The sequence below is a fragment of the Aspergillus stella-maris genome, assembly GCF_047715825.1.
Source record: "Aspergillus stella-maris strain CBS 113639 unplaced genomic scaffold BDV14scaffold_88, whole genome shotgun sequence".
NCBI lineage: Eukaryota > Fungi > Ascomycota > Eurotiomycetes > Eurotiales > Aspergillaceae > Aspergillus > Aspergillus stella-maris.
The window spans coordinates 64,198-88,864 of record NW_027396882.1 but is presented as its reverse complement, the minus strand read 5'-3'; the positions used below and the strand labels follow the sequence as shown (position 1 = coordinate 88,864).

Genomic DNA, 24,667 nt, shown 5'->3' with positions numbered 1-24,667 from the left:
AAGTCGTTGTGGGGGGTCTTACTTGTCGCCAGGTACCTGTCTATAAGTCCCCATAGGTCACTAAGGTGAGCAGCTTATCCCTTTCCCTAACACTTCGAGCAGATTCAGTACATTGTCAAAGATGTCAATAAAGTATGAAACTCCGTTCAAAAGTCTATAGTAAAAATAATCCAAAACTTACTCGCCAAAAGTCTTACTCAAACACCACTTTATCATCAAGCGCCACAAACCCAATTAATGCATCCGATCAAGTCTCCTCTCCAAGCGCGCCCTCTTCCGATCCATTAGCCTCCCACCAAGTCCGTGTCTTCCATGACCTCCTTCACTACAGGAACTATGCCCGCTCCCAGCCCCTTCATTTCCATGCTTCTTCACCAAGTTACTCGCCACATTCGCGCCGATCGCACCGATCAGTGCGCCCCCAATTGCACCTAGTGTTCCGTGGTCGGACTTTTTGCCCACTTGGTGGCCGACGAATGCGCCCTGTTACTGTTAGTATAGGCATCTTGATGAAGGGTAGGGGGACGTACACCTGTGCCTCCAACGACTGTTGAGCCTAGGCCTTTCTCGCCTTCTTCGGTGTTGGGGTAGTTATAGGCCAAGGCATCTGGGTCCTTGGTCTCCTTGTATTGCGGTCGCTGGTAGTGGGGTGAGGGAGCGGTGTATGTGTATTCGGTGTAGGGAGGTGGGGTAGAGAAGTCATGGTGAGGGGGCTGAGGATCATATCGATTAGTAGGAGTTTAATGTGTTATATAAAATCATGCATACCTGAGTATATCCGTATCCAGGCTCTTGCATTTGAGGTTGTTGTTGCTGGGGGTAGGTCTCGCCCATAAGGTGCATGGGGACATTGTCCCCGTAGTAGTCGCGGTTGGCCATGATGATAGAAGGTATAGACGATGAAATAAACGTAGAGAGGACTTAGATGGAGCGAAAAGTAGCGAAGAGTTTTGTGATGTATCCTGAGGAAGAATAGGGAGTTGAAATCAGATTGAAGATGAAAATCGAGATAGACCCAACTGGCCGGAAACTTGACTTTTTTATACACCCAAAGCCTACTCAGCTCCAAGACCCGCAAGTAAATGCTTCACCCTAATTGTCAAGGCTTGGATGCACCGCCCCCAGGAGATTGCAGGGCTTGGCGATTTATTTCCCCCGATTAGGGCTAGTTTCGGCCCCCAGCCCTGTCGCTTTTCCTCGTGTTCGCTGTCGTTCTCGTTTACAACGTTATTTGGAGATGTATGATGACATTTATGGCATTTTGAAGCAGCTGAAGGATCATGGTTCTATTAAGGAATTTCTTTTTTTTGAGAGAAGTCACGACATTCGAGGTGCGATGTGGCTTTCATGGTCGGCAGGCCAAAATTAGTTACTACGTGAGGCCGAAATATAATATTTCCGTAGCAAACCACTTCATACAACTAGGGATAAAAGCTGCGAGGCCGGCCGTCAACCAAAGGGCATCATTAGCAAGTCCTTGGTCCTTGCTGGATGACGCCCAGGAGTCAATTGAGATAAAAGCACTTGCCTAGAACTGAATCAATCTCTTAACATCACTTCGGGTCATCAACCCAGGCGAGAAATCTGGTCCTTGTAATGTTGCCGTTGTCCCTTGAGAACCCACCCAGCTGCTCCTATAAACCATCCGACAATGGGGAGTTATCACGGAATTCGGCCAGATTGCTGAAGTCACACTAAGTACTCGTGGTAATGTATGATAATCTCAAAGCAACCTTTGACGTGGCACCTGAAAGTTTAGAATCCAGGTCGCGTTTGTGTGGTGGGTGAAAGTCACAGTGAATGGCACATTCACCAACGCTCTGACCACAGAGGTCATGGCGCGTCCCACGAGAACAGAGGACACATTTCCTTACAAACCACGAAGGAAATCTGTGCCGAAATCATTCTGTTCAGCCTTAACCGACGTCCAAGTCATTCTCTTACAAGGAACTATGAACAACACAATCCTACTCCATCATGAGCGAACCACCCAACGGCCTACCCACCATACCACCACCACGCATACCACAAACGACATACCAGATCCCCTGGAGCCGACTCCACGAAATCATCCGAGACGTCACAAGACAATTTATCTTGCTCGAGCAAAGCCTCACAAACCAAGGCCTGGACAGAGACTGGTCCGCCATCCACAACGCAATCAACCGTTTCAACAACTGGGCGTACGAACACGAAGTCTACAGCTACCCCCAAGCACTCGAATCCAGACTCAATACGTACTCGCACTTTACACTTCGGGATCTCATCGTTGCACTATACGGGATGCAGCGGAATTTGAAGCATCTTCAGGAGTATATGGTCGAGATCAAGGAGATGAGCAAGATGCGCCTGCACGTGGATGTTGTGGAGAGGGAGATCGCTGCTCTGAGGACTTCGCGAAGGATTTATTGGGTGAATCTTTGTTTGTCTTTGGATTATGTTGACAGTGTTTCGAATATCGTGTTGGAGTGGGTGGAGAGATCGGGGGTTTTGCGTGTCCCGTCTGTTCCTGCTACCATTTAACGACGTATTATCCCATACTTTCTAGCAGTCAAACCAGACAAATTAGAGGTGAAAGGTGTCATCCCTATTCTTCTTTCCCAAACGTAAAACTCTTCTTGTAGCTAGCAAGTAGTGATGACGTCTCTCCTAGTTGGGGAAAATACTCTTTCCCCGCCTATTTGATGCCCCCAACTCCGCTCCAATTCTGGCCACATCCTCTGCCACTCCCTTCTCCCTAATCTCATTTTCCACCTGCACCTACTCTTTGTTTTCTGACTCCGCTTGCTAGGCACCAGCCTCCAATCACATCCAATGCCGGTTGCCTGGATTCATAACTTATCAAGCCCGCACCCGGCTCTGTAAATGCGGCTCCGCGCTATAGGCCATTCCACCACCAAAACCTCCCTAGCAATCACATCTCTCTAGAAGGCCTTACCCAAAGACCTTTCCTCTGGGTTCTAGAAGACGAAAGTCGAAATGTCGCTGCCTACTGACTTGATCACCCGCTACCTGCCACCTGACCTCGCCCACCTGGCAGGTTCGCACATTCGCAACTTTCCTGCCGTCGTCTCTCCTTCCTCCAAATCCCAAAAGTTTGAACTTCGATACGGAATCGACTGCGCCAAGAATGCGCAACGTCACCTTCGCAGATGAGGTTTACGTGAGGCTCAAATGGGTGGAGGATGAACTCAAATACGCCCAAAAGAGTCTCGAGCTCCACAGAAGCCCAGAGGTCCCTGGCAATTGAGCTCCGAGACCGAGACCATCGCTGCGCAGTCAAATCAACTTGCAAAGTATCGAGCGGCGCTTGGCGTTGTTCTTTCCCCTCTCGGTGCTCCCAACTTCCAGATTGGAGATTCTGCCAACCTCGCATGCTATACCCTTAACCGTCTCAGGGCGTTGGCTATGGACACCGCGCGCGTCAGTGACGTGCTCCGTGAGGCACAGCATATATGGTGGGCATGGGAACCCAACTATCCTCATCAGCGTGACGAGAAGCTATCTTCAGGACTGATATGAATTTTGTGAGAACTGCCATGCAAAGAATCACGTCCAACATCGATGGACTGCACCATGTTCTAGGCATAGTTCGTCAGCATGAGCAGCAACATCGACGCATTCCCAGGCAAATTGCACCACACAGACAGGCTGGGGCGTCTGGTGGAAATTCGAACAGGCGAAAATATCCCTTTGCTGGACCAGGTAGAGCCAATGTTGGGCCATGTCCCAAACGTCCCCGGCTCAATAACGAGGCCACCGCACCCGGACAGGCCCCACAGACCGATGTCCAGCCGTTGCTGCTCGTGGTCACAGCGAACCGTCGAGGAACGATGCTGCCTCAACCCGCCGGCAAGGGCACTTCAGTTATCGTGAGCCCTCATCAGCTGAACCTGGCAGCATATCGTACCCCTCCAAAAAGCACAATCAAGTTTCACCACATCCCCGGAGTCAACGACCCGCTCCCCATGATGCACTATGCCGGCCTCGCCATAGATCTCGATATTGCAAAGTCCCATATTCAGATCATGTCCCGCCGCCCCCCATACACCCTGGAAACACACGGTTCAATTCCGTTCCCGTCAGAGTGTTTTGGCGCGAGACCGTACATTCGAATTGACGTCATGGAACAGGAGTATTTCGTGTCTATCGGGGGCTTCTTTGTGGGTGTAGCGAGAATTTATTCTACGGCCGAGCCGGACATCACCCATGTGTCCTATGAGACAGATGGAGAAGAACACGCATTTGGAAGCCAATCCCTTGTCCAGAAGATATCGATTGATGCGGCAAACTTTCGCTTTTCGATTGTGGGTGCAATGCCTGTCCTCGGGTGGAGATATTGAGCATCTAGGAGAGCGAGACCGGTGCCCTACCACGACATCTCACCTCACTGTTGCCAATAATTCCAACTGAGATACACTGGTGAAAGAGAAAATGAGTGTTGACGTGAAATGGCGTTTCCCATTACATGTCATCTGTTGTAAACTGCTATCATCGGTGTCTGACTCTTTGTCCTCCCATCCCCATTCTTCAACAGTTTAGGCTGCTTTTGCTGTTTTTATTTCGTGGGCAAGTGGTGTGGCTGTCATCGCTCTGGATACAGGCTCACAATACTGTCGTTTTTGTCCTGTACTGTAATACATATCAAATTTCATGTTTCCGTGCGAATCCTTTGACATTACAGAGTTCTCAAACACCCAGTTACCCTGCTTCTCTATACGGTAGACACGATTCCTTCTAAACTTGGTATCTGGTCAAAGATCCCGTATCGGCTGCGACTCCGGACAGTCTCTCATTCAGCCTTCACTTCACCTCTTTCACTCTTTCATCAAACCCATTGTTAATGAAAGATGTTACATACTTGGGCACCACAAAGCCAACTCTGTAAGGCAAGACGCATGAATTGATTCATTGTCACTACTTTGTCGTCCGTCAAAAGGATCTCATTGGAGAGTTACCGCCTCTCTCAGGGGCATAAAATCCGGCCTGACCCAGTCCCCTTCTCGCGGTTGACCGTTCACCTACCTAACTACCTACTGACCTCAACACCGGAACAAACCCATTTATACCCAAAATGATTAGCCAAATTACAAGCACAAAAGCCTGCCACTGCAAATTCATCCTCCCCCCAGAAACGTCCCACGCACACTCCATCCACTCGTCGCAAGCCCCAGCCCAAGACACCACAAATACATCCGACTACCATCATCATCTCATTCACCACGCCGAACACCCCCGCCCCTTAACCCGCCACGAACCCCTATCCCACGTAACAACCCGAATCCTAATTCTAGCCAACATCCTTACCCCGCTCCTGCCCTACTCTGGCTTCTCCAGCGCCTCGTTATCGCACGAGATATGCCGGTTCGAGATCTGGACAATGGCGGTGGGATTGTTCGAGTATCCGCCGCGGTACGAGAAACTAGAGGACCCTTTAAGGGCATTCGCGGCCTGGATGCCACATTTTGTCTATGTGGCCTTGGGGCATTTTGAGGGGGTGCTTAGGGAGGTTGTGGGGAGGCTTGAGGGGGAACGGGAGAAGGTGAAGGAGCAAGAGCAAGATAGTGAGGATACTGGTGCGGGGACTGCTACTGGGCCAAGTGAACCAGATCCAACCGATTACATTACTCGTTCCCTGGAAGACGTCCGGCTCGACTCTTTCAGCGAGATTCTCGAGATCATGACGCGCGCCAACGACGACCTTGTTAGCGTTGAGAGCGCGATTCGCAAGCCCTGGGCAGAATAGATCTGGTGGACTGGGGAATGCGAACTTGACAGCTTGCAGGCAACAGAACCCGAGTCTCGGGATATTCTCGAGGCGATGAATGCAAGGTTCAATGAGGAGATGAAGGTGTTGCAGCTGGAAGAGATCGAAGGGGCCTTCAGTACTAGCCAAGAACAGTAGCCTAGTGCCTGATACCTAGGCTCTGCCATGGATCGGAATCGGAAGAAAAGATTCGCCTTATCTGTGCCTTGTTTTAGTTCTTTGAACTTGCTCTTTTGGTGCGATGGTATTCTAGAGTGAAGTCAAAGGACCCAAAGACGCAAAAGGAGTGAAGGCAAAGTCCATTACCCTCTTTTGTGAGTCACATATAACTCATCTTAATAACTCAATAATAGATATTGTCTTTTCTTCATAGCTATCATCTTGCACTTTGTTTCCTTCACCTTTAGAACCTGCTTTTCCACTGAGCAGCCCCAAATGCAGGCCATAACCGACGGGCGTATATAAACACCTCCCTGTCCACGTTTGGTACTCTAGCTTCGGCAGTTCAAACAACACCACACCCATCGACATGTCATGCCAACAGTCAACAAGCCCAGCGAGGCACCAACCACACACTCCCCACCCACCAACCAACTCAAACCCCTCCCCGACCTCGTCCTCCAAGTCCTAAAAGCCAAACCCAGCGCCAACGAATCAATCCCACACGCCCTCCAACACCACCCATTCGCCCTTCGGGCATGGAGCGACCACGATGCAATACAGTTGACCTCCTGATGCTCAGCGAGCCAGACGTTGAGTCGAACCCACAGGGCATGATTGACAAACTCCGGCGCGTGTATGAATGGGATGAGGAGCATGTGCGGTATGCGCTTGTGCGGTATGAGAAGCAGGTTGTTGATCAGCTTGATATGGCGAGGAAGGTGGGGTCTTTGATTTTCAGATGGCTGAGAGGATTGAGGCGGGGAGGGCTCGACAGGTGATTAGTTGGTGCGGTGCCTGTTGGCGGATGCCCCTGGCTCAATGCTTGTCATGTTTCCTTTGACGCTTGAGGTCTCGGTTGTTATGTTGGTTGGATTGCAGTGGCGCTCCCTTAAGTGGCTGCGTACTGATAGTATTTGAGCTGATTGCATCTTGGCTGGATATCTACAATCGAACTTTTATATCTGTATGTTTATTCATTTTTTGGTATTGCCTAAGCCAACTCGTGGCTGCCGCTTGCATTAGCCAGTACTTATACTAGACATAAAAGGTTGTTTGAGTGAGATGATGTTTGATCAACATGTGTATAAGTACCGAACTCAGCAGAGTTCTAGACAACTTGATAACCCTTCAATCTGAGTATAGTCTACTGTACGGTTTTATCATGTCGTATCACGAAGATTATAGCTTGGAAACACCCAAATAAGTATTAATATGTAATCAGAGCCATTTCTAGGAAATCATCCAATCACATTTCATCCATCAACCTTTCATCTATGACAGGTTGATTAATTAAACCACCATTCACGATATAATATACTCATAATACTCTGGTGAAAATCCAGAAAACAAAAGAGATGAAGAGAAATAAAAGGAAATAATGTGCATTATATCCGATGTCTTCTCGGACCTGATCTTGGCTATAAATTCATATCCCCTGACCCTCCCCCTAACTCTATCGGAAAGGTGAGAAGAAGCTCTGAAGTCAAAAGGATCACAAACAAAGAGTTCAATATTCAATCATTCTTGCAGAATGTTTTCCCCCGGTCTAAACACCCCCTCTGAATCCTCGACCTCCGACCAAATATCCGAACCAGTAACAGAAACCCTCCTCCGCCTCCGCTCGACAGTCCTCACCACAACCGCCAAAGTCGAAACCACTCTAGCCCATAACCCGGGGACCATCAGGACCTACAACGAGTTCAAGGACCCCATGCTCAACCCCCTCCATCTCTGGGACCCTATTACAGAATCAAACCCCCAGTCCGCGATTACGAGGCTCCGCACTGAAATCGGGTGGAGCGAGGAAGAACTACAGGCGTACCTCCTGCGCGCTATAGAGGACTGTACAAAGTACGCAGACCTGCTGATTGAGCTGGATCAAGTTGAGCGAGGGCTTGTTGAGGTGAGGGCCACTCTGCCCTTTTGGGAGAGAGCGTTGTTGTATTCTCAGGACTACCTGGCGAGCATTTTTGGGAGGCGGCGTGCCCGGATGGTTGTGGGAGGGATTGAGAGGGCAGTTGTTGTAGGGGTCGTGGTTGGTTTGAGTTGGTTTGTGTTGAGCCAAGCTTAGGCTGGGTTAAATCTATGCATAGGGGTTAGATAAGTGATTCTTTGAATTATTGTTTTGGTTCGTTTATAGAAAGCACTAGAGATCTGTATTCAGCGATTCTTTACTTGTTCGAGAGACCTAAAGCCCTGACATATTGTTTATCGAGACATTCATTAGTGCTGGGCTTATCTAGAAATAATAGGTTTTATAAAAGCAGCCGTCGTTAGCTATACATATATTGCGCCCCTTCGACACATCGAGGACCATATTACGTACCAAGTTACTAGTATGCTAATAAGACCATAGACCCCTAAATACTCTCAGTTTCCCATCTACTGCTACGTTGTTTCACACATTTGCCTTGTTCGGACTCTGCTGAAACAACATTTTTTACGCACGAATCTAGATTTATATGTGATCGAGACTCTTCATGCAATTCATTGCCAACCTAATGCGGACCAACTTCCCCATCCGCACCTTCGCCCCGGAGGTACTGATGCGTTGAAAACGTATAGACGATCCGGCATCACATCCGCACAGTATGCACTTCAGCGCAGGTATATCAGCAAGGTTCATAGTCTTCACTATCAGATACAGCACCGGGGCCCAAAACCCAAGACGCTGGTTCTTCCTGAAATCTCTTGTGCACGATATGAAAGTCGAAGACTAATTTTTACTACATTCCGTATTCAACTGCTCTTGCTTGTTCACAGAATGCCTATTCAAATCATAGTAACTTTACTGAACAAATAACAAGGTAGCCAATTTCCTTTCATACCTTATTCAATCATAGCGCTTATGATCATTGTCTAGAGCAATGAACGCGGACTAGAGAGTGTGTCGAAACCTTCCACGGCAAACAATATGCTTCAATAATGCCGCGCAATATGAATCCCAAAATGGATAGGCAACTTGGACAGGGGTTGCATCCCGTAAAGACCCTGCATCCTATCCCCTGCCTAGCATCATGGTTAATCCCAGTATTTCCCGCAGCTAATGCCAGGGGTGTCTGTTGTGGCTCTCGGATTTTCCGAGTACACTACGTACAGAATCTTATCTGACAGGTTCGTCTCCTTGCTTTGCGGGGACGGATTTAGAGGTGTGGAGTTGACACGTACCTGCGTTTCTTCTTGCCCGGAACGGTCCATGCTATTTAGGACAAGGGGCTATTACTAGAGCAAGGAAAGTTACCTTGAACGCTACGGTAATGAAATAACACTACATAGTAGTCAATTCTCTGTGGTTGGATATTAAAGATCACATCTTATCTAACCTCGGTCTCCAATCCATCATTAAAGCTAACGTTGCAACGTTCAACGTCATATCAGCCCAAGTGGATGCTATACCCACAATTAATCAAGAAAACCTCATACAATTCGCCAACTTCCCAGGTTCCTGCAGATCCCACCGCCACACAAGGAAGGCCCGTTGACGATCACACCAGACGAGGCAATAGTCCGACAGTCCCAAGTCATCACGCTTCGTCCGGATTTCCCGAGCAGCTCCGAGGTTCCGAACTGTGATGAAACTGACGGCACACGGAGGTTAACGCTGTTGCATCTTCCGACGGGTGGAGCCCGTGTTTGATCTCGAAAATGTCGCGATGGGAGGGGAATACCCTGGGGGCTAGGGATATTAAAGTAGCCGGTGCCCTGTCGCGACGATCAGTCTCGATTCCTGAAGTTGACATCTATCGACCGCCGCCAGCGCCAACATGAAGCTCCTCTCGGCCATCCCAGTTCTTGCATCCGCGGCGACAGCTGCTGCGCAGTCTTTGCAGCTCTCGGACCTCTACGTTAATGAGGCGCCCTCTGGTCCGAGACCTTACATTCTCCCGCATTATGCGAACTCGCACGCTGTCACGATTGGCGCGCAAGTATACAGATTCGCTGTCACCGGTGCATCTAGCGACTATGCTTTTACGCTTATGAGCACGAATGCGCCGGCCAGCGGTAGTCTCGGCGTCCTCCCTCACATCCACCAGAAGCACTACGAGAACTTCTTCGCCTTCAAGGGCCGCTTCCAGTTGTGGGCGCAGAAGGGCGATGGCGAGCAGCAGGGCCGTCTTCTGAGCCAGGGTGACTACGGCTCTGTCCCGAGAAACACGACACACAGTTTCCAGATTCTGGACCCCGACACTGAGATGATTGGAGTCATTTCTCCCGGTGGATTCGAGTACGTGCACGAAGCCTTCCACCTCTCTAACGCGAGGTAAATCCGTGCTAATAAACGTAGGGACCTCTTCTACTTCCTCGGAACAAACCACTCCTCTGCAACAAACACCCCCTACGTCCCCGCCGTCTCAAACGCCTCCGTCGGCGGCTCCCCCGAAATCATCTCCACCCTACAGCGCTTCGACGTCTACGCCCAGCTCGACTTTGCACCCCGCCGGGACTTTGTCAACGGTTCCGCCCCCTCCGACAGCGACTGGCACTCCGTTGACACCTCCGTCACAGACCTTGGCTCGCCCGGCGAGCCCTACTTCATCGCAAACAACTACGGACCAAAGTATTTGAACGCCCAGCACGGCGCGTACCAGATCATCCAGCCGCTCGTCACGAACGCGCAGTCCCAGGACACAAACTATACCCTGTCCACTATTATTTTGAGTCGCCAGCACGGGAAGACAAGTAGCTGGAAGGGCAACGGCGCGTCTGCATTCGAGGTCCTTGAGGGCTCGCTCTTGATTAAGATTGGGGAGTACCCTGTTGCGAGGCTGGAGATGGGCGATGTCGCGTTTATCCCGAAGAACACGGAGTATCAGTATTGGTCTACTGCGAGCTACGCCAAGGTTCTCTACGTCGCGTCTGGTAAGGAGGGTGCTGACACGCAGTTGATTCACGGTGGTAAGAGCTGGAATTACCCTACTTTCCCTACCACTTGGAGGGAGTTGTAGGATGAGCAATCTTGTGAGAGGGATCTTGCTCGCTGGCAGCGGATTTGTATATTCGTATATCTAGAACATAGTTGCGTTCAAAGACAACATGTCATTGTACATCATCACCTCCACCCCGCTATACTCTGTACTAGATATCCGCAGCACTTCTGTATTCCCGAGTTTTATACCCGGGACAAAAGCACAGAGCCCTACTGTGCAATGCCCCGAGATGGAATGAAGCGGAGAGCTGCAACAATGAAGGAAGGATCTGCTGTATTTGAAGTGTTACAGAGATCGGCCTGTTCAGTAGTGCTTGGATTTTTCTACTGTTGCTTCGAGCCCGACACCTTTCTCGGACTTGCCTGTCTTCTCGCGACTTCGGGTTAACTCACCCCGGTGCTTGTGGGTCGACTGGCAGTTACCTGCATGAACACCTTCGAAGAGACACTCAAAGTTTACCTAGAGGAATGATAAAACGACAATTCAATGATATGCAGCTCTCCTGGTTCTGTTATTCATATCCTTTATAAATCGTACCAAAACCCCAACAACAGCGCGGTCTCTGTCTAGAGGTGAACGCCAACGGAGATATATATTGAGCGCGGGGAGCCCTAACCTGCTTTCCCATAAAAATGACCTTGCATCGCCTTCCTACAAATCCTTACTTTTACTGGAACACCCGATTTCTCCAGTGCTACTTGCATCACTACACATGTACAGTACCTCATCCCTCCCTGTCGAATGGACCATCGGTACAACATCGGGCCAAAAAATCAATGCAGAAGATCGTCGCCAGGATGTGACGACGCCAGTGGATCCATCCCAGATTAAGATTAAACTATGCTCATCAGTCCTGAACATTCAATAATGGACGAGTCACGATGCAAAGCTAGGGCTCGGTTTATCCGTACCCATGTCTGACCTCATTGATCGGCACTGTTCAAACTTCAATCTTGCAGCCTGACTCGACTCGACTCGAGTAATGTGATGGATGGAAAATGTGGGGATGGATTTGCGGGATTGTCGTGCGCTGGGGTTTAATATGACCGCTTCCTCTATTTATCTGATCTGATCTGATCTTGATGTTGAGAAGCGGACGCGTTCAACGGATACTCCAGCCATGTATTCACACACCTGGCTAGCCGCCCTGGCCCTCCTCCCAGTCGCCCTATCCGCACCAAATGACCACCTGCACGGCACTTTCTCCTCCCCCTCCTCACAGACACGCCTGAAATTCCGTTACTGGCTTCCCGACGCATCCGTAAACACCAGCGTCGTACAAAGCGACATCCACTCCGCCAGCAGCATAGGCGCTGGCGGAATCGAGCTATTACCGCTATACAACTATGGCGCGTCACTTGCGCCTCCACCAGAGGGCGCGGACTGGGCGACGTATGGCTTTGGGACGAGCGCATTTAATGAAGTTTTTAAATCTGCGATGCAGGCGGCAAGGGACGCGGGGATGGTGTTTGATTTTGCGTTTGGGGCGAATCAGGGGCAGGGTGTTCCGGCTGTTTTTGGGGATGGGGGGTTGCAATGGGATTTGGTATGTACTGTTCTTCCAGTCCCTGATTTGGGGTAGTGAGAGTGAGGAGGGAATGTACTGATTTGTGACAGGCTCCATTCAACGCAACCATTACGAATGGCACATTTACTGGCCAAATTCCCGGCTGGGGAACAGGCGACCTCATAGGTTTGATTTCCGCTGAAGTCCTCTCCTCATCCATCATCATGAATCCGGCGAGTGAGACATTCAGCACACCGTCGACAAATTCAACGCGTCTCGTCCTGCGCTCTTCAAGCTTAACAGACCACACCGAACAAGTGACTGAAGACGGAACGGTCAACCTGCACTTCAACACTACCTCGCCCACCTCCACCCCATCTTCATCGAACCCGGAGTACAGGTTATTCGCATACTACCAATACCAAACACACACCAAGAACTTAGATATCCAGACAAACACCACGGGAACAATCTTCGATAATGGCTCTTACACAGTCGACCATTTCTCGTCTCACGGGGCTCAAACGACAATCGGCTTTTGGGAGAAATACATCCTCAATGACACGGAGACTCGTGGCCTTTTGAGTGAAGTTGGCCGCTACGCATGGGAAGATAGTCTCGAGATCAAGTCGAATATTTCCTGGACGCCTTCCCTCCCCACATTATTCAAAGAAGTAACCGGGTACGAGCTACGAATGTACCTACCACTCATCATGTTCGGAAACAACAACCCCGGCGTCCAACCGTCTTACCCCGGAACCATCCAATGTATCCTCGACACACCCGATTCCGGAACCGGGATCCTAAACGACTACCGCAAGACCCTAGCGAAAGGATACCAGTCCTACCTCGACACCCTAACAACCTGGGCCGAATCCCTCGGTCTAGAGTACAGCGCACAACCATCCTACAACCTCCCCCTAGACATGGAATCCAGCATACCCCACATCACCGTTCCCGAATGCGAATCCCTCGCCTTCCAAGATAACATAGACGGATACCGCCAATTTAGCGGCGTGGCCAACGTCGCAGGCCAGAATACAATAAGTAACGAGATGGGCGGGGACCTGCGCAAATCATTTCGACTCACAGTCTCAAATCTCCTCTGGCAAATCAACACTGCGTTCGCAGGCGGGATAAATATGGTTGTTCTACACGGCCAGACGTATTCGGGAAATTATTATGATACGACCTGGCCCGGGTACACGGCGTTCTTCATGTTGTTCTCCGACAGTTACAATGATAAGCAGCCTGCTTGGAGGACAAGTTACCCGGAGGCAATTGGGTATGTGAGTCGTGTTCAGTGGGTTTTGCACCAAGGGTTGCAGAAGAGTGATGTGGCGTTTTATAATAAGGCGAGTGTTACGGATCCGATGTTTGCTACTATCTATCAGGGTGGTGATTTGGTTGAAAGGGGGTATACGTATTCCTACTTGTCGCCGGATAACTTAAACCTGTCGAGTATGGTTGTGACGGACGGAGTTCTTGCGAACAGCGGACCCGGGTATAGGGCTATTGTTGTCACCTCCGAACAAAACGTGACTCTTCATGCTGTGAACAAACTCCAGGACTTCGCGGACGACGGGCTCCCCGTCATCCTGGCAGGCGGATTACCGGGGTACTACCCCTTCGGTACGAATTTCGAATCCCAAAAGGACAAGAAGGCCGTCAATGCAGCGCTCCAGACACTCCAATCAAGCAAGAACGTCTACACGATCGGCGCCACCGATATCGCTGAAAGACTCGAATTTCTTAATGTTTATCCCCGAGTATCCGTCGAAACAAACGGAACATGGTACCCCGTCTACAGAACCGATAACGAGACAGGGACAGAGCACGTCTTCCTCTTCTCGGACTCGCCATCTACATCAACCGGAAGTATAACGATCCACTCAACAAAAAAGCCATACACCTTCAACGCATGGAACGGGCAACGCACATCAGTCCTACAGTACACATTCAACAATAAAACCGGCACAACGACCATCCCTGTCACGTTGGCGAGTAACCAAACAGCCATATTCGCACTCAGCGATGATCTCAGTGATGAAATCGATACACCCTCCACGCACGCAATTAGTCTCCCTGAGTCTGTGATGGGGTATAATTATACAGCGGCTCGTGGTCTGGCGCTGCATATCTCGCCTTCATCATCAACCTCAACCTCGGCCTCTAACACCACTCAGGGAGTTCACTTTGCAAACGGCAAAGTACACTCCTTGACACAAATCAAGTCTAGCACCAACACATCCCCCATGAACCTCTCAAACTGGACACTGCAGGCGGAGCACTGGTCCGCCCCCTCAAACCTCTCGGCAGCCCATATCCCCGCAAACAAATACAACACGACGCATTCACTTTCATCCTGCGGCGCCAAGCTACCATCGTGGCTAGAGATACCCGGGCTACGGAATGTTTCGGGCGTTGGGTACTATTCTACTTCTTTTACTTGGTCCCCTGATATGAATGGGACGGAAGCCGAGGCGGGGGCGTATATTTCTCTCCCTCCTTCCTCGCATGGGTTAATGGTTTACATTAACGGCCACAAGATATCAGGTGTGGACTTTGCGAATCCCACTGCGAACATTGGGCCTTTCCTTATTGCGGGGAAGAATAAGGTCGAGGTTGTGGTTCCAACTGTTATGTGGAATTATATCAAGACTTTATATCCTAATATCGAGATTGCCGGCTCCGATCCGTTGCTGAGTACGACTGGTTCCTTACCGAGTGATGTTGAGACTGGTTTGATTGGTGTTGTGAGGATTTTGCCGTATGTTGTTAGTTGGGTGGATATTTAGAGACTTTTCGGAAATTTAGAGACTTTTCGGAAATTCGGCAATACGTTTGGATAGATGGAAGGTTGGTATTTTGTTCATTAGAATTATATATTCATTATAGACTTTACATAGACGTTGACGTTACAGATGTTGAGAGGTTACATGAACCCCCATAGATTCCCCCATCCCTTCTTCGGGATCTCCGGTTCTTTCGCTGTTGCAAGATCATGAATCTCATCTAACTCACGTAACTTCTGCTCGACGGAGATGAAGTTAGATAGATCTTCCAGCTTCCACTCGAAATTGCCCCAGTTATTGTAAAGTTTGATACCAAGCCACAGCGGGATAAAGCAAAGGATCTAGAGCAGAGCACGGGGGTTAGTATTCATCGGAATCAAAAAATGGTGGTGCTGGAATACGCACAGCTAGGTAGGCCGACAGAAACCGTTCAGATGCCCAATTGTGCCACAACGCAGCTCCATCCGAGACTGCCAGGACAAAGAGACAGCCAAAGAGGGCGAGGTACATTGTCACGGGCTGCCCGTGCGAGCGCCAGGGGTAGAGGTCTTCAGCCCCGCTACGCCAGCGACGGAATCGTGCAAATTCAGGACGGGAGTTGAGTTCTTCTCGGTGGCGATAGAGACTGTTCAGGTTAGAGCTTTTTGACTACCCAAAAAGGGGAGGCGATACGTACCAGTTGTAGAATCGAATAAATGCCCAACATTCACATGCCCAGACGATAATGCAGCACACTGAGCCCATCTGGGCGAGCACCTCGAGAAGCTATTTTCATGTCAATAAAGGGATGGAGAAGAAAGTCCCATAGAACGTACGCTGGTGATTGTTGTGTCGCCGGATCCCTCCTCTTCTGAGTCCTGTGGAGCGAGGTACAGGAATGGTACCCACATAAAGAAACAAGAGAGCAACATTGCTCTAACAGGAACCTGGTAGGTGTTGGTCTTGCCAAAGAAAGCAAAAACCCGCCATTTAGACCCCTGGATTCTCCGTGTCAGGCCGAACAGTGTCCGCGACGCGACATAGAGGTTGGTATTAGCCGAAAAAATAGCCGTGATGAGAATGATCGCGGTGAACATATGGTCTAGTCCATCTATACCAGACATTGCCGCGCTGATCACAAATCCAGAGTCTGTTTTATTTATCGCTCCGGTGATCATGTGCCCGTCTGCCGTTGTATAATTATCCCTCCTCACTGTTTCGCTGGTATTTGCATTCCGGCTTGGATGCAGCCAAGACAGCTCTGGGAGGTTGGGATCATTCCAGGGAATATTCAAGCTCATCAAGAAACCACCCACAAAGTAAATAATCCACACAAGAAAGCTCGTCCATGTCGCTACGAATCGAACAGAGATGTACGGCCAAGGTCCCTTGAGTTCATCGGCTTCTGTGTCTCGCGGTGATTGGCGCTTTCGATCAGCTCGGGCCTCCAACGCGGTCGCGGCAGTGATATCAACGCCGACGTACGCAAATGCAGCGATAGACAATGCATAGCTGTTGTTGTCAGAAATATAGTGAACTTGGTGAGCACAGGACGTACAAGAGAGCTGAGGCCCAATCGTTGACGGCCTCTTTGTGGACCTGGAAAATATTGCCCTTGTAATCTGAGAGTGTCAGTAGCTGTGGTAAAAGCGATCGGGACGTCGGCTTACTTTCAGTGCCAATATGGTTCTGTTGCCCAGCTATTACCTATCAGCTTAGAGCACGAGAAGGGGGTGCGGAACATACCCCCGATGTTGATTGCGATCATGCACAAAATCACGACGAAGACGCCTATGATTTTGATCGAGCCACCGATCACCTCCGTCAAGCCATAGATCTGCATCATCTTAGTCTTTCGACCTTCACTCGGGCTTATAAATTTACATGAACACCAAAGCTATTGAAGAGCACAAGGAACAATGGCATGACAAAGAACATGATTGTTCCCAAGATCGGCTTGGAAGGGCCCCAGTATTCAAGCGCTCCAGCCGCAGCCACAATCAAGGCCGCAAAGTTGATCGTGTACGCAAACCTATTTGATTACATATGAGAAACTCATCGGTTGTACTGAGGGCGACGAACCAGTATGCGATTCCAACGGCGGTTCCCAGATCTTCATCAACGAACTTGGCCACGAATTCGACCAGCGCACCGGATATCGGCCACAGCGACAGGAGCTCGCCAATGCACTGCATTACTGTCCATGCCAAAAGACCCATGATGGTGAAGGCTATGAGAACCGCTCCTGGCCCTCCAATGCGCAAGACCGTCCCGCTTCGTATATATAGCCCGGCCCCGAGCGTTCCACTGATCGTAATCATCTGTTGCGGTTGTTAGGTCAAGTTGGACAATGTCGGTTGGATCTCCTTACGAAGACATGGATTCCGCGAAGCCGTCGACTATTCAGCGCGAAAATAGTTAGCGAATTGTTTGCTAATCTCAAGAACAAGACAAAATCAAGCTCTTACTTCACGGTGCGATCTTTTTCATGATTTGGTATGACAATTGTTGTCTCCCGTTCCTCCGGGTCGAGAGCAACAATGTCCGGGTCATTGTGCACGCCAGAGACGCTGTCAGAGAAGCCAGGCGAGCTCGATCGCATGGATACGGGCTGCGGACTCGCATCCGTGGTTGGCACGCGCAGAGTATCACCCAAGGTTGCGGAAGGCTGTCGATCACGATCTCGGAACCAATCCACATCGTGAAAGGTCATCTCATAGTCATCGTTGCTGTTCCGAGAAGCCATATTGGATGCCGGGCATCATGCTGTGCATACGAAGGAAGGAGAGAAAGCAAGCTCATATGCGAGGACCGCACAGAAATGCCTCGGGCGCGAAGGTTTGCTGCGACTCATCGCCCAGTCGCACCATACCCCATTGAAAAACAAAGCATACAAGGCTAGCCTTGCCGAGTAGGGAGGTGCAAATTGCCCGCACTGGCTGTCAACATCGCCCCTCTCCACGGAATCCCCCGATCGCGCCGGTCAGCTTGGCTAGGGCTCTGATAGGACGAAGATGTGGCTGGTACGAGCCCCGTGCAGTGAGGCATGTGTAACCTGTCCAATCAAGCTGCACTGGCGTATCTTGCGCTCCCCCTCTCTCCAGGAGGGACAACGCACCTGATCGGCCATCGCTCGCAGAGCCTCCTGTTGTTTGTTGCCTGTGAGCTCCCTCCGCTGCCTTGTTCCCCCGTATAATTCCCATCGCAGGCTAGAAGGAAGAGATTGTTGTCGTTACCATTCCTTAATGTATCTGATCGTTGATCTGAGCCGCGAAAAGCTACCTGATCCTCACAACCAGTAACGAATCGCCTTCTCGTATTTGAATGCCACGCTTCACTCGGACCTGGAGCATCAAGTCTCTGTCGTCGTCGCCTCCGTCAGGGTCCTCGAATCCTACTATGTGTCGACGGCAAGATGCACCGGCTCATTATCTCACGCGAGCAAGCTTGCAAGGCTTTCTTCAGCGCAAGTTCCCTGACCATCCTGGCCAGAACTTCCATATCCGAGTACGAGGGTTTCCAAGGCTTGTCTGCCAATGCTGCATTGCTGACGCACGGTCAAAGCTATACGAAGATGTCTGGTCGTTCGATGCCCCAGAGGAAGTGACAGAGGTATACAACAGACCCACCGCAATGACATTATTACTGAATCTCCCCACTAACATGGCGCAGGACGAACTTGAGTAAGTAGAACAGTCTGATGGTTCTCGCGCTGGGGCTGTGTGGGTGGCTGAGGAGGAACCTGACTGATCTTCGTGTTTCACAGAACAATCGCGCAGTAGGCCAGGCGCTACGCATCGACCGTTTCTGAAAGGCTGGACCTGGGGCGGTAAAAGGCTGAGCGTTTTGGCCCAATCATTGTTCCCTATCGCTTTCTATGGATTTTGTTTGGTTTGTCATTCATGGCGTGCTGTCCAGGAGGCGCTTCTTGTCGGGGTTGCCGTATGGTTGCATTCGAATAGTCAGACTTCCCACCACACAAGGCACACTTCACCGTTTCTTTCTTGTCAAATCCCAGTATTTAGTAAAAGCCAGTCGCTTGAATCCATACTTTCACAAGTCCACAAACATTAAATAATAGGTCAGAGTGAAATGGAGCTCGGCACGATTATGCGACCGTATGCTCCCGCACAGGACTCGCCCGACATGGCGCCAAGGGCAGATGCGTTCGACTTGTACTCGCTCATCCCATTTGCAGAGGATTTCCGATCTCGAGCAGAAGAACGAAGATGCTTCTATTCGAGCGAGTCAGCATGCCAGGTGACTTGGATCGATGTTGACACTGCGGGTGTTGGTAAATAATGGAAGCCCAGAAGCGAGGATTATTGCTGACGAGGCAACAGTAGGCGAGTCGAGGTTGTGCTCTCTGGCAGAGCTTCGCGCGCATCGGAACCGCCATTGCCCGCAGGGAAATGGACTGAGGATTTTGTAGGTCGCTTGTCGCATAATCCCGGTAGACTCACTGCTGACGCAATAAGATCCATCAATCAGCGGAATTCGTGGAGGCCCCTAAACGTCACTCGAGATATGTTCGAAGAGGTTGTAGACATCGCCGGTGCCTCGTCAGATCTCTTGGAGCTGCCGTTGTCGTTCTTTCAGAAAAGCAACCCCTTGGAGGAAGGATTCAACAGTGCGCCGGTCTTCAGACTGCATGCCAACTCCATCGGTGGGCATCCCCAAATCACAAAGCAAACCTCAAGCCTAACGCATAGAAGAAATTGTCTACATCATCAAGTACGCATTCGAGAAACCATTAGAGGAGAAGGGGAAAGACCCGTGGGTGCTACGACAAACAGGGGTATATCATAAATACGACTTCACAACGAAAAACAGCACCTTGATCTTTCTCAACCCTACGCAACAGTGTCAATTCCAAACTCGCCTGATGAACTTGGTTCGACTTCAGGAACAGCAAGCACAATTAATTCAAAATCCGCTTCTCGTTCACAGCATCCTGTTCGGGACGTTCTGTGCGGCGTGGAGGGATTACCTTAAGCACCTGGAAAGCCGGATCCTGTCGATCGTAAGTACTGCAGCTTGAATTTCGAGTACATTCTAACGTTTCCAGGGCAATACCACAGTGGCCGCGGAAATCGACAAACCGTTGCGGGTGAATCATGAGTCGCTCACCGCAGTTCGAAGCACAGAAAATCGCTGCTTGGTTCTGCACCCCATCTTCCGGTCGCTGGAAAAGACCTGCGATGTGTTGCACCAGGCAAACGCTACCTTGGCGGGTGCTGGTACGACTGAAGATCACGCACTGGAGGCAATGAAGCAGCTGTTGAATAACTATTCCGCATCGGTAAGCGCCTATGCTCAAGCGGCCTGGTCGTTGCAAAATAGGACATCGAGAATTGCATGTCATATTACCGACACGCTATCTTTCAAAGACGCGTACATTGCAAAGCGACAGACGGAATTCATGTTGCGCGATTCCACAACAGTCCGCGTCATAACCGTGGTGACGCTTATTTACCTGCCTTCCACCTTCATGGCTGTAAGTATTGTGTTGCCCTTTTTCGTGATCCAATTGGCTGACAGTGTTACCCGACAGACACTCCTTGGGATGAATTCTTTCTTCGAGATGGACGAAAATCGGCGAATTGTGGTCGCACCCCAATTTTGGATCTATGTTGTCTGCGCGATACCCTTGACGGCAGCAACATTATGTTATTGGTGGTACTTCCAACGAAGTAAGCAACGCAAGGAGCCATCCGCAGCGGATGCATTGATGGTTTGAAAGAGTTATTGGGAGCACCGGTAGTATCACTTATTGTGCATGGGCGTTTGTTCATTCTGTTCTTGAATCTTAAAACCGATACCTTCAGCGCTTAGCGGTAGATTGCATTGCAAGTGTATTGTCATGCATTAACTCTCAATGTTCAATGCGAGAAGATTTCCCGAGGAGCTGGCGATCAGTAGCTTCAATTGGCCGTCTTTGTCGCGAGTCACAGCGGCATCGTCAAGTGCAGGATTGTAAGAGGGTCCATTTATCTTGGCGCTCCCGATGAATTTAGATCGGTCGAGTGCATCAAGAGGTAGTAGATACGCCCTCGTACCATGCGTTTTACCGATCATAACGAGAGTCTTTCCGTCATCGTCAACGAATATGCTTTGCACGTCGATGTCAAGCCCGCGAACAACGTTATCTTTTCTGACAAGATTGACGAGCAAAATTCGACGGTGGTCAGCGACCATTACTAGGCAAGGCTCCATGAATTTGTTTCTGAACAGACAGCATGTGGTAAACATGGATCGAAGCGTTTGCGAGATCTGGGAAAGGTAGGTTAATACCGCGAGGATCATCTGGTTTTAAGGTCAAATCACCTCAATTCGTACGGCGAAATCTCGAAAACACCGTCCGCTAAATGTCTCCCACGCACGAATGGAGAATCCAAGCGTTCCGTCCTGTATAATAATCACAAGGTATCTCCCATCCGCCGTGAAATCCATGAATCGGACCTTGGTAGCTTGCCCGACTGAACCATGGTCAAGGATGAGATTGGCGGCCGTTGTCACCGACATCAACGAGCTATCGGACACAGAGTTTGAGCGGCTTGAGCGGGGATATAGATCGCTATGTCTACTATGGTGTAAGCTATGTCAGGCCGGTACCTCGGAAAGCACTCACTCTTCACCCGCTGTATCTATTAGATGTTGTGTATAAGCAAGGTAGACCTTGCACTCCAACTCCGAACTTTTCGGTCTGTCCGTGACGACGAAAGCGGCAAAAGCACCGTCCGGGGACAATGAAGCCTTCGTCGCATATCCCATATGTTCATAGGCAACTTGTGTCCCGTCATCGACGCGTACTGGGGAAGATGGTGTATCAACGTTGTATATGTGACACTAGTTTTGTTAGTCCACTTCGGGCAAGGTGGGTAGAGAAAAGACGTACTTGAAAGTAATCAGCAAAGAGACAAATGCAAATTGAGTTGGAGCTGACTGAAAACGCTCTAATCGTACCATCAGCGATACGGAGAGATTGGGGAGGCGGAGTGGGCAATTCTCCGTCAGCTACAGGCAGTATTTCGGACACGGTCCAAACGAGGGCGTTTCTCGAGGCAAAAAAAACCAAATAGTCCGCTTTGAAGGGAGAGAATTTGAATCCAGTTTCGTTGGTTCCAAGTTCGCATCCTTGGACTTGCAGTTTGGAAATGGGGGACGCTGGATTTCGGTGCTGAATTCGAGTCAGGACCCGGCCAAGATATGAATTGCGCCTGATGTGGTCTTGCGCTGGTAACGGTGAGGGCGGCGGCTCGTGATGAGCGAAGAGCTGATGGATTTCCTTTAGCTTTCTTTGCACGTCCCTTGCATTGTCCCTGTCTTGCCGTATAGGCCAAAGAGCCTTTTTCTGTAGATAGTCGAGTGACTCGCGAACCACGCGAGACTGCGGTGATGCTCCGCTGGTTGCAGCATTGCGCCTCAGGTAGTCGAACCAGGCCGTAACCGCAGGCGAGACTCGAGGAGTCGATCTCCTGGTCGTGATGTAGAAATAGTCGCCCTCTGGTCGCTCGCCGCGCTTTTCTGTAAATTTCCTCACCCCAGACCACCCATACATCATGTACGTTATGACCAGTGAGAAGATGCACCCAAACGACCAGACATCGCTGCGAACGTCGACTTTGGCACCAGGTATAGCGCACTCGGGTGGCAGGTAAATTCCCTCCACCCCCGGGCCCACGCTGGAGTATTCGCCATTCTTCACACGAGTGAGACCAAAGTCCGTAATCTTCCAGATTTCTCGATCTGGATCATATGCATTATAGACCAGCACATTGCTAGGCTTCAGGTCGAGGTGGAGACAGACCTTGCCATCGAACCCACCATGCAGGAACGCGAGCGCACCGGCCAATGCAACGCCTCGATTGAACAGCGAGCTTTTGTCGGCTATTGTCGTAGGCCCGGACTGATATCTGGCCTGTTCCGGTTCGCGTCCCTGGCATCTGCCATTCAGGTACTGATACAGGTCACAACTCGCTAGAGGAAAGAACAAGCTGTTGGTATCACCGTATTGCAAAATGGCCAGCACCATCACAAGATGGTCGTGCTTTTCAGGTTGCTGCATAATTGCTTTTAACACGTCCAATTCAACAGTAAACGATTGCTGTTTCTTGAAATCCTTCCGCGCGAGGTATTCAGGCTCCAGATTTCCGGTCCGATCCCCAGATGATCGCAGGTGTCCTTTTTCGATCTTGACTCGGTAGACCTGTCCATATGCGCCACTGCCAATCTGCTCCTGCTTCCTGTACGGCAACGGGCATCGGGTGCGGTAATCCTTGTACTCAACATCATCTTCCCTTCTCAGCGTTATCGCACAAAACTCGAACTGTGTATCGAAGAATTCATTTGCTAGTCCAGGGAAGAGCAGCTTTGCTTCGTGGAGGGGAATCGGTAGCTTGTCATCCGTCAGCGCGGGGTGTTCGATAAGCTGATCATCGTGGATTATCAGGCGGGTAAACTCTCGAAGGAGGTTGCTGTCGCCGGGGCGTCGGATGACAAGTACAACCGCAAGGATAGTACTAAGGCTTCGTATGATCCGCCGCGTTATATTTGAGATGGTCTCAGTCGTCCGAAGAGCAGGTGATGATAGCGTTTGCAGTAGTTCGTGGAGGGGACCCTCGTTCATACGGAAAACATCCCTCGCTGTCCCGTTGGGGTAGAACGGTCGCTCTTCATGGTTTCGCTCCCGGAGTGCCAGTAGACGTCCCGAAAGGTCCCTGCAAATACCTTCTGATCTCTCCATCGTCAGGCCTCGATGTGCAACAGCGAACAGTCGGGAAACGAGCCGAGGGGTTCACGTAGCGAGCGATAGGTGGGGAAAGAGGGAAAAGAAGTCATTCTTTTCGCAGAAAAGCTCCCGGGCGCGGATCTACTGGAGGCAACAATGTTAGTGACTGATATGTTTGGGTGGGACAGTCCATACTATACCGTAGTGACTGGCAACGACAGATTCAGGCGTCACGATGGGCAGAGCAGTCGTCGAAGAGATAAGGCGCTGCCGCCAGACACGGAGCTTAAGACATCTGGGTCGATTTCACCTGCATGTCAGCCAAACTCTCTTAAACACGAGCTTATGGCTAGGCGGCCAATAAGAGAAACCAGAAGTTGGCGCGTGTCAAAAGACGAGATTGCAGTTAAAAGGCGATTTCTCAGTCTCTCCTGATAGGCGCAACGCAAAGACCCCGAGATGTCCCTTTGCTGTCATTGTGGCTGAGTTTGTGTGGCTGGACGAGGACTCGAGGAGCTGATAGGCGACTCTGAGTCTGGGCTCTGGAGTCTGGAGTAAGCGGCTCCGGCGTAGAGGAGTGGGAGGATTCGAGGGAACGGTGGGGGCAATGCAGGGACACTATCATGACAAATCTCGATACTCGTTCTGAGAACCTCACAATCACAAAGATCAAAATGCATGGATATTAGTTCGAGCGATGAGTGAGGTGAAGAATTCGACATTGGGTGATGCGAGAGCAACGGGAGGGAGGAAGTTGTGGTTTTCCCTCAAACGGCAGGTGCTGTCCACGTGATTAGC

At 50.3% G+C, this 24,667-nt stretch overlaps 11 protein-coding genes across 11 annotated transcripts; 8 read left to right on the top strand and 3 right to left on the bottom strand.

The window, feature by feature from the left end:
• Positions 1 to 247: 247 nt before the first annotated feature.
• On the bottom strand, positions 248 to 879 carry BDV14DRAFT_205141 (uncharacterized protein; the record flags this gene model as incomplete). Its single annotated transcript, XM_073774673.1, has 4 exons — positions 248 to 273; positions 336 to 483; positions 531 to 713; positions 769 to 879. 4 exons carry the CDS (start codon positions 877 to 879, stop codon positions 248 to 250), a joined length of 468 nt encoding a protein of 155 aa, XP_073622993.1.
• Positions 880 to 1,977: 1,098 nt separating this feature from the next.
• BDV14DRAFT_205140 (uncharacterized protein) lies at positions 1,978 to 2,523 on the top strand (the record flags this gene model as incomplete). The annotated part of the gene is made up of 1 exon (XM_073774672.1): positions 1,978 to 2,523. The coding sequence occupies one exon, from the start codon at positions 1,978 to 1,980 to the stop codon at positions 2,521 to 2,523; it is 546 nt and encodes a 181-aa protein (XP_073622992.1).
• Positions 2,524 to 3,539: 1,016 nt separating this feature from the next.
• On the top strand, positions 3,540 to 4,343 carry BDV14DRAFT_205139 (uncharacterized protein; the record flags this gene model as incomplete). Its single annotated transcript, XM_073774671.1, has 1 exon — positions 3,540 to 4,343. One exon carries the CDS (start codon positions 3,540 to 3,542, stop codon positions 4,341 to 4,343), a length of 804 nt encoding a protein of 267 aa, XP_073622991.1.
• Positions 4,344 to 5,074: 731 nt separating this feature from the next.
• On the top strand, positions 5,075 to 5,746 carry BDV14DRAFT_205138 (uncharacterized protein; the record flags this gene model as incomplete). Its single annotated transcript, XM_073774670.1, has 1 exon — positions 5,075 to 5,746. The coding sequence occupies one exon, from the start codon at positions 5,075 to 5,077 to the stop codon at positions 5,744 to 5,746; it is 672 nt and encodes a 223-aa protein (XP_073622990.1).
• Positions 5,747 to 7,460: 1,714 nt separating this feature from the next.
• BDV14DRAFT_205137 (uncharacterized protein) lies at positions 7,461 to 8,000 on the top strand (the record flags this gene model as incomplete). Its single annotated transcript, XM_073774669.1, has 1 exon — positions 7,461 to 8,000. One exon carries the CDS (start codon positions 7,461 to 7,463, stop codon positions 7,998 to 8,000), a length of 540 nt encoding a protein of 179 aa, XP_073622989.1.
• Positions 8,001 to 9,693: 1,693 nt separating this feature from the next.
• Positions 9,694 to 10,875, top strand: BDV14DRAFT_211957 (cupin domain-containing protein; the record flags this gene model as incomplete). The annotated part of the gene is made up of 2 exons (XM_073776214.1): positions 9,694 to 10,154; positions 10,215 to 10,875. The coding sequence occupies 2 exons, from the start codon at positions 9,694 to 9,696 to the stop codon at positions 10,873 to 10,875; spliced, it is 1,122 nt and encodes a 373-aa protein (XP_073622988.1).
• A 1,102-nt stretch (positions 10,876 to 11,977) lies between these two features.
• BDV14DRAFT_205135 (uncharacterized protein) lies at positions 11,978 to 15,162 on the top strand (the record flags this gene model as incomplete). Its single annotated transcript, XM_073774668.1, has 2 exons — positions 11,978 to 12,403; positions 12,475 to 15,162. 2 exons carry the CDS (start codon positions 11,978 to 11,980, stop codon positions 15,160 to 15,162), a joined length of 3,114 nt encoding a protein of 1,037 aa, XP_073622987.1.
• A 60-nt stretch (positions 15,163 to 15,222) lies between these two features.
• Positions 15,223 to 18,259, bottom strand: BDV14DRAFT_183512 (amino acid permease-domain-containing protein). Its single transcript, XM_073770380.1, has 11 exons — positions 17,607 to 18,259; positions 17,510 to 17,537; positions 17,221 to 17,459; positions 17,023 to 17,170; positions 16,885 to 16,975; positions 16,809 to 16,838; positions 16,697 to 16,760; positions 15,975 to 16,650; positions 15,836 to 15,924; positions 15,565 to 15,784; positions 15,223 to 15,500 (listed from the first exon to the last, which is right to left on the bottom strand). Exons 1-11 carry the CDS (start codon positions 17,882 to 17,884, stop codon positions 15,300 to 15,302), a joined length of 2,064 nt encoding a protein of 687 aa, XP_073622986.1. The 5' UTR covers positions 17,885 to 18,259; the 3' UTR covers positions 15,223 to 15,299.
• BDV14DRAFT_183506 (uncharacterized protein) lies at positions 18,260 to 19,156 on the top strand. Its single transcript, XM_073770379.1, has 4 exons — positions 18,260 to 18,645; positions 18,703 to 18,750; positions 18,811 to 18,821; positions 18,905 to 19,156. The coding sequence occupies exons 1-4, from the start codon at positions 18,463 to 18,465 to the stop codon at positions 18,918 to 18,920; spliced, it is 258 nt and encodes an 85-aa protein (XP_073622985.1). The 5' UTR covers positions 18,260 to 18,462; the 3' UTR covers positions 18,921 to 19,156.
• A 128-nt stretch (positions 19,157 to 19,284) lies between these two features.
• Positions 19,285 to 20,878, top strand: BDV14DRAFT_193313 (uncharacterized protein; the record flags this gene model as incomplete). The annotated part of the gene is made up of 6 exons (XM_073771761.1): positions 19,285 to 19,432; positions 19,482 to 19,566; positions 19,617 to 19,804; positions 19,854 to 20,161; positions 20,207 to 20,635; positions 20,693 to 20,878. The coding sequence occupies 6 exons, from the start codon at positions 19,285 to 19,287 to the stop codon at positions 20,876 to 20,878; spliced, it is 1,344 nt and encodes a 447-aa protein (XP_073622984.1).
• A 64-nt stretch (positions 20,879 to 20,942) lies between these two features.
• On the bottom strand, positions 20,943 to 24,142 carry BDV14DRAFT_150418 (kinase-like domain-containing protein). Its single transcript, XM_073766549.1, has 5 exons — positions 24,070 to 24,142; positions 22,037 to 24,010; positions 21,770 to 21,987; positions 21,466 to 21,721; positions 20,943 to 21,411 (listed from the first exon to the last, which is right to left on the bottom strand). The coding sequence occupies exons 2-5, from the start codon at positions 23,882 to 23,884 to the stop codon at positions 21,007 to 21,009; spliced, it is 2,727 nt and encodes a 908-aa protein (XP_073622983.1). The 5' UTR covers positions 23,885 to 24,010; positions 24,070 to 24,142; the 3' UTR covers positions 20,943 to 21,006.
• Positions 24,143 to 24,667: the final 525 nt, after the last annotated feature.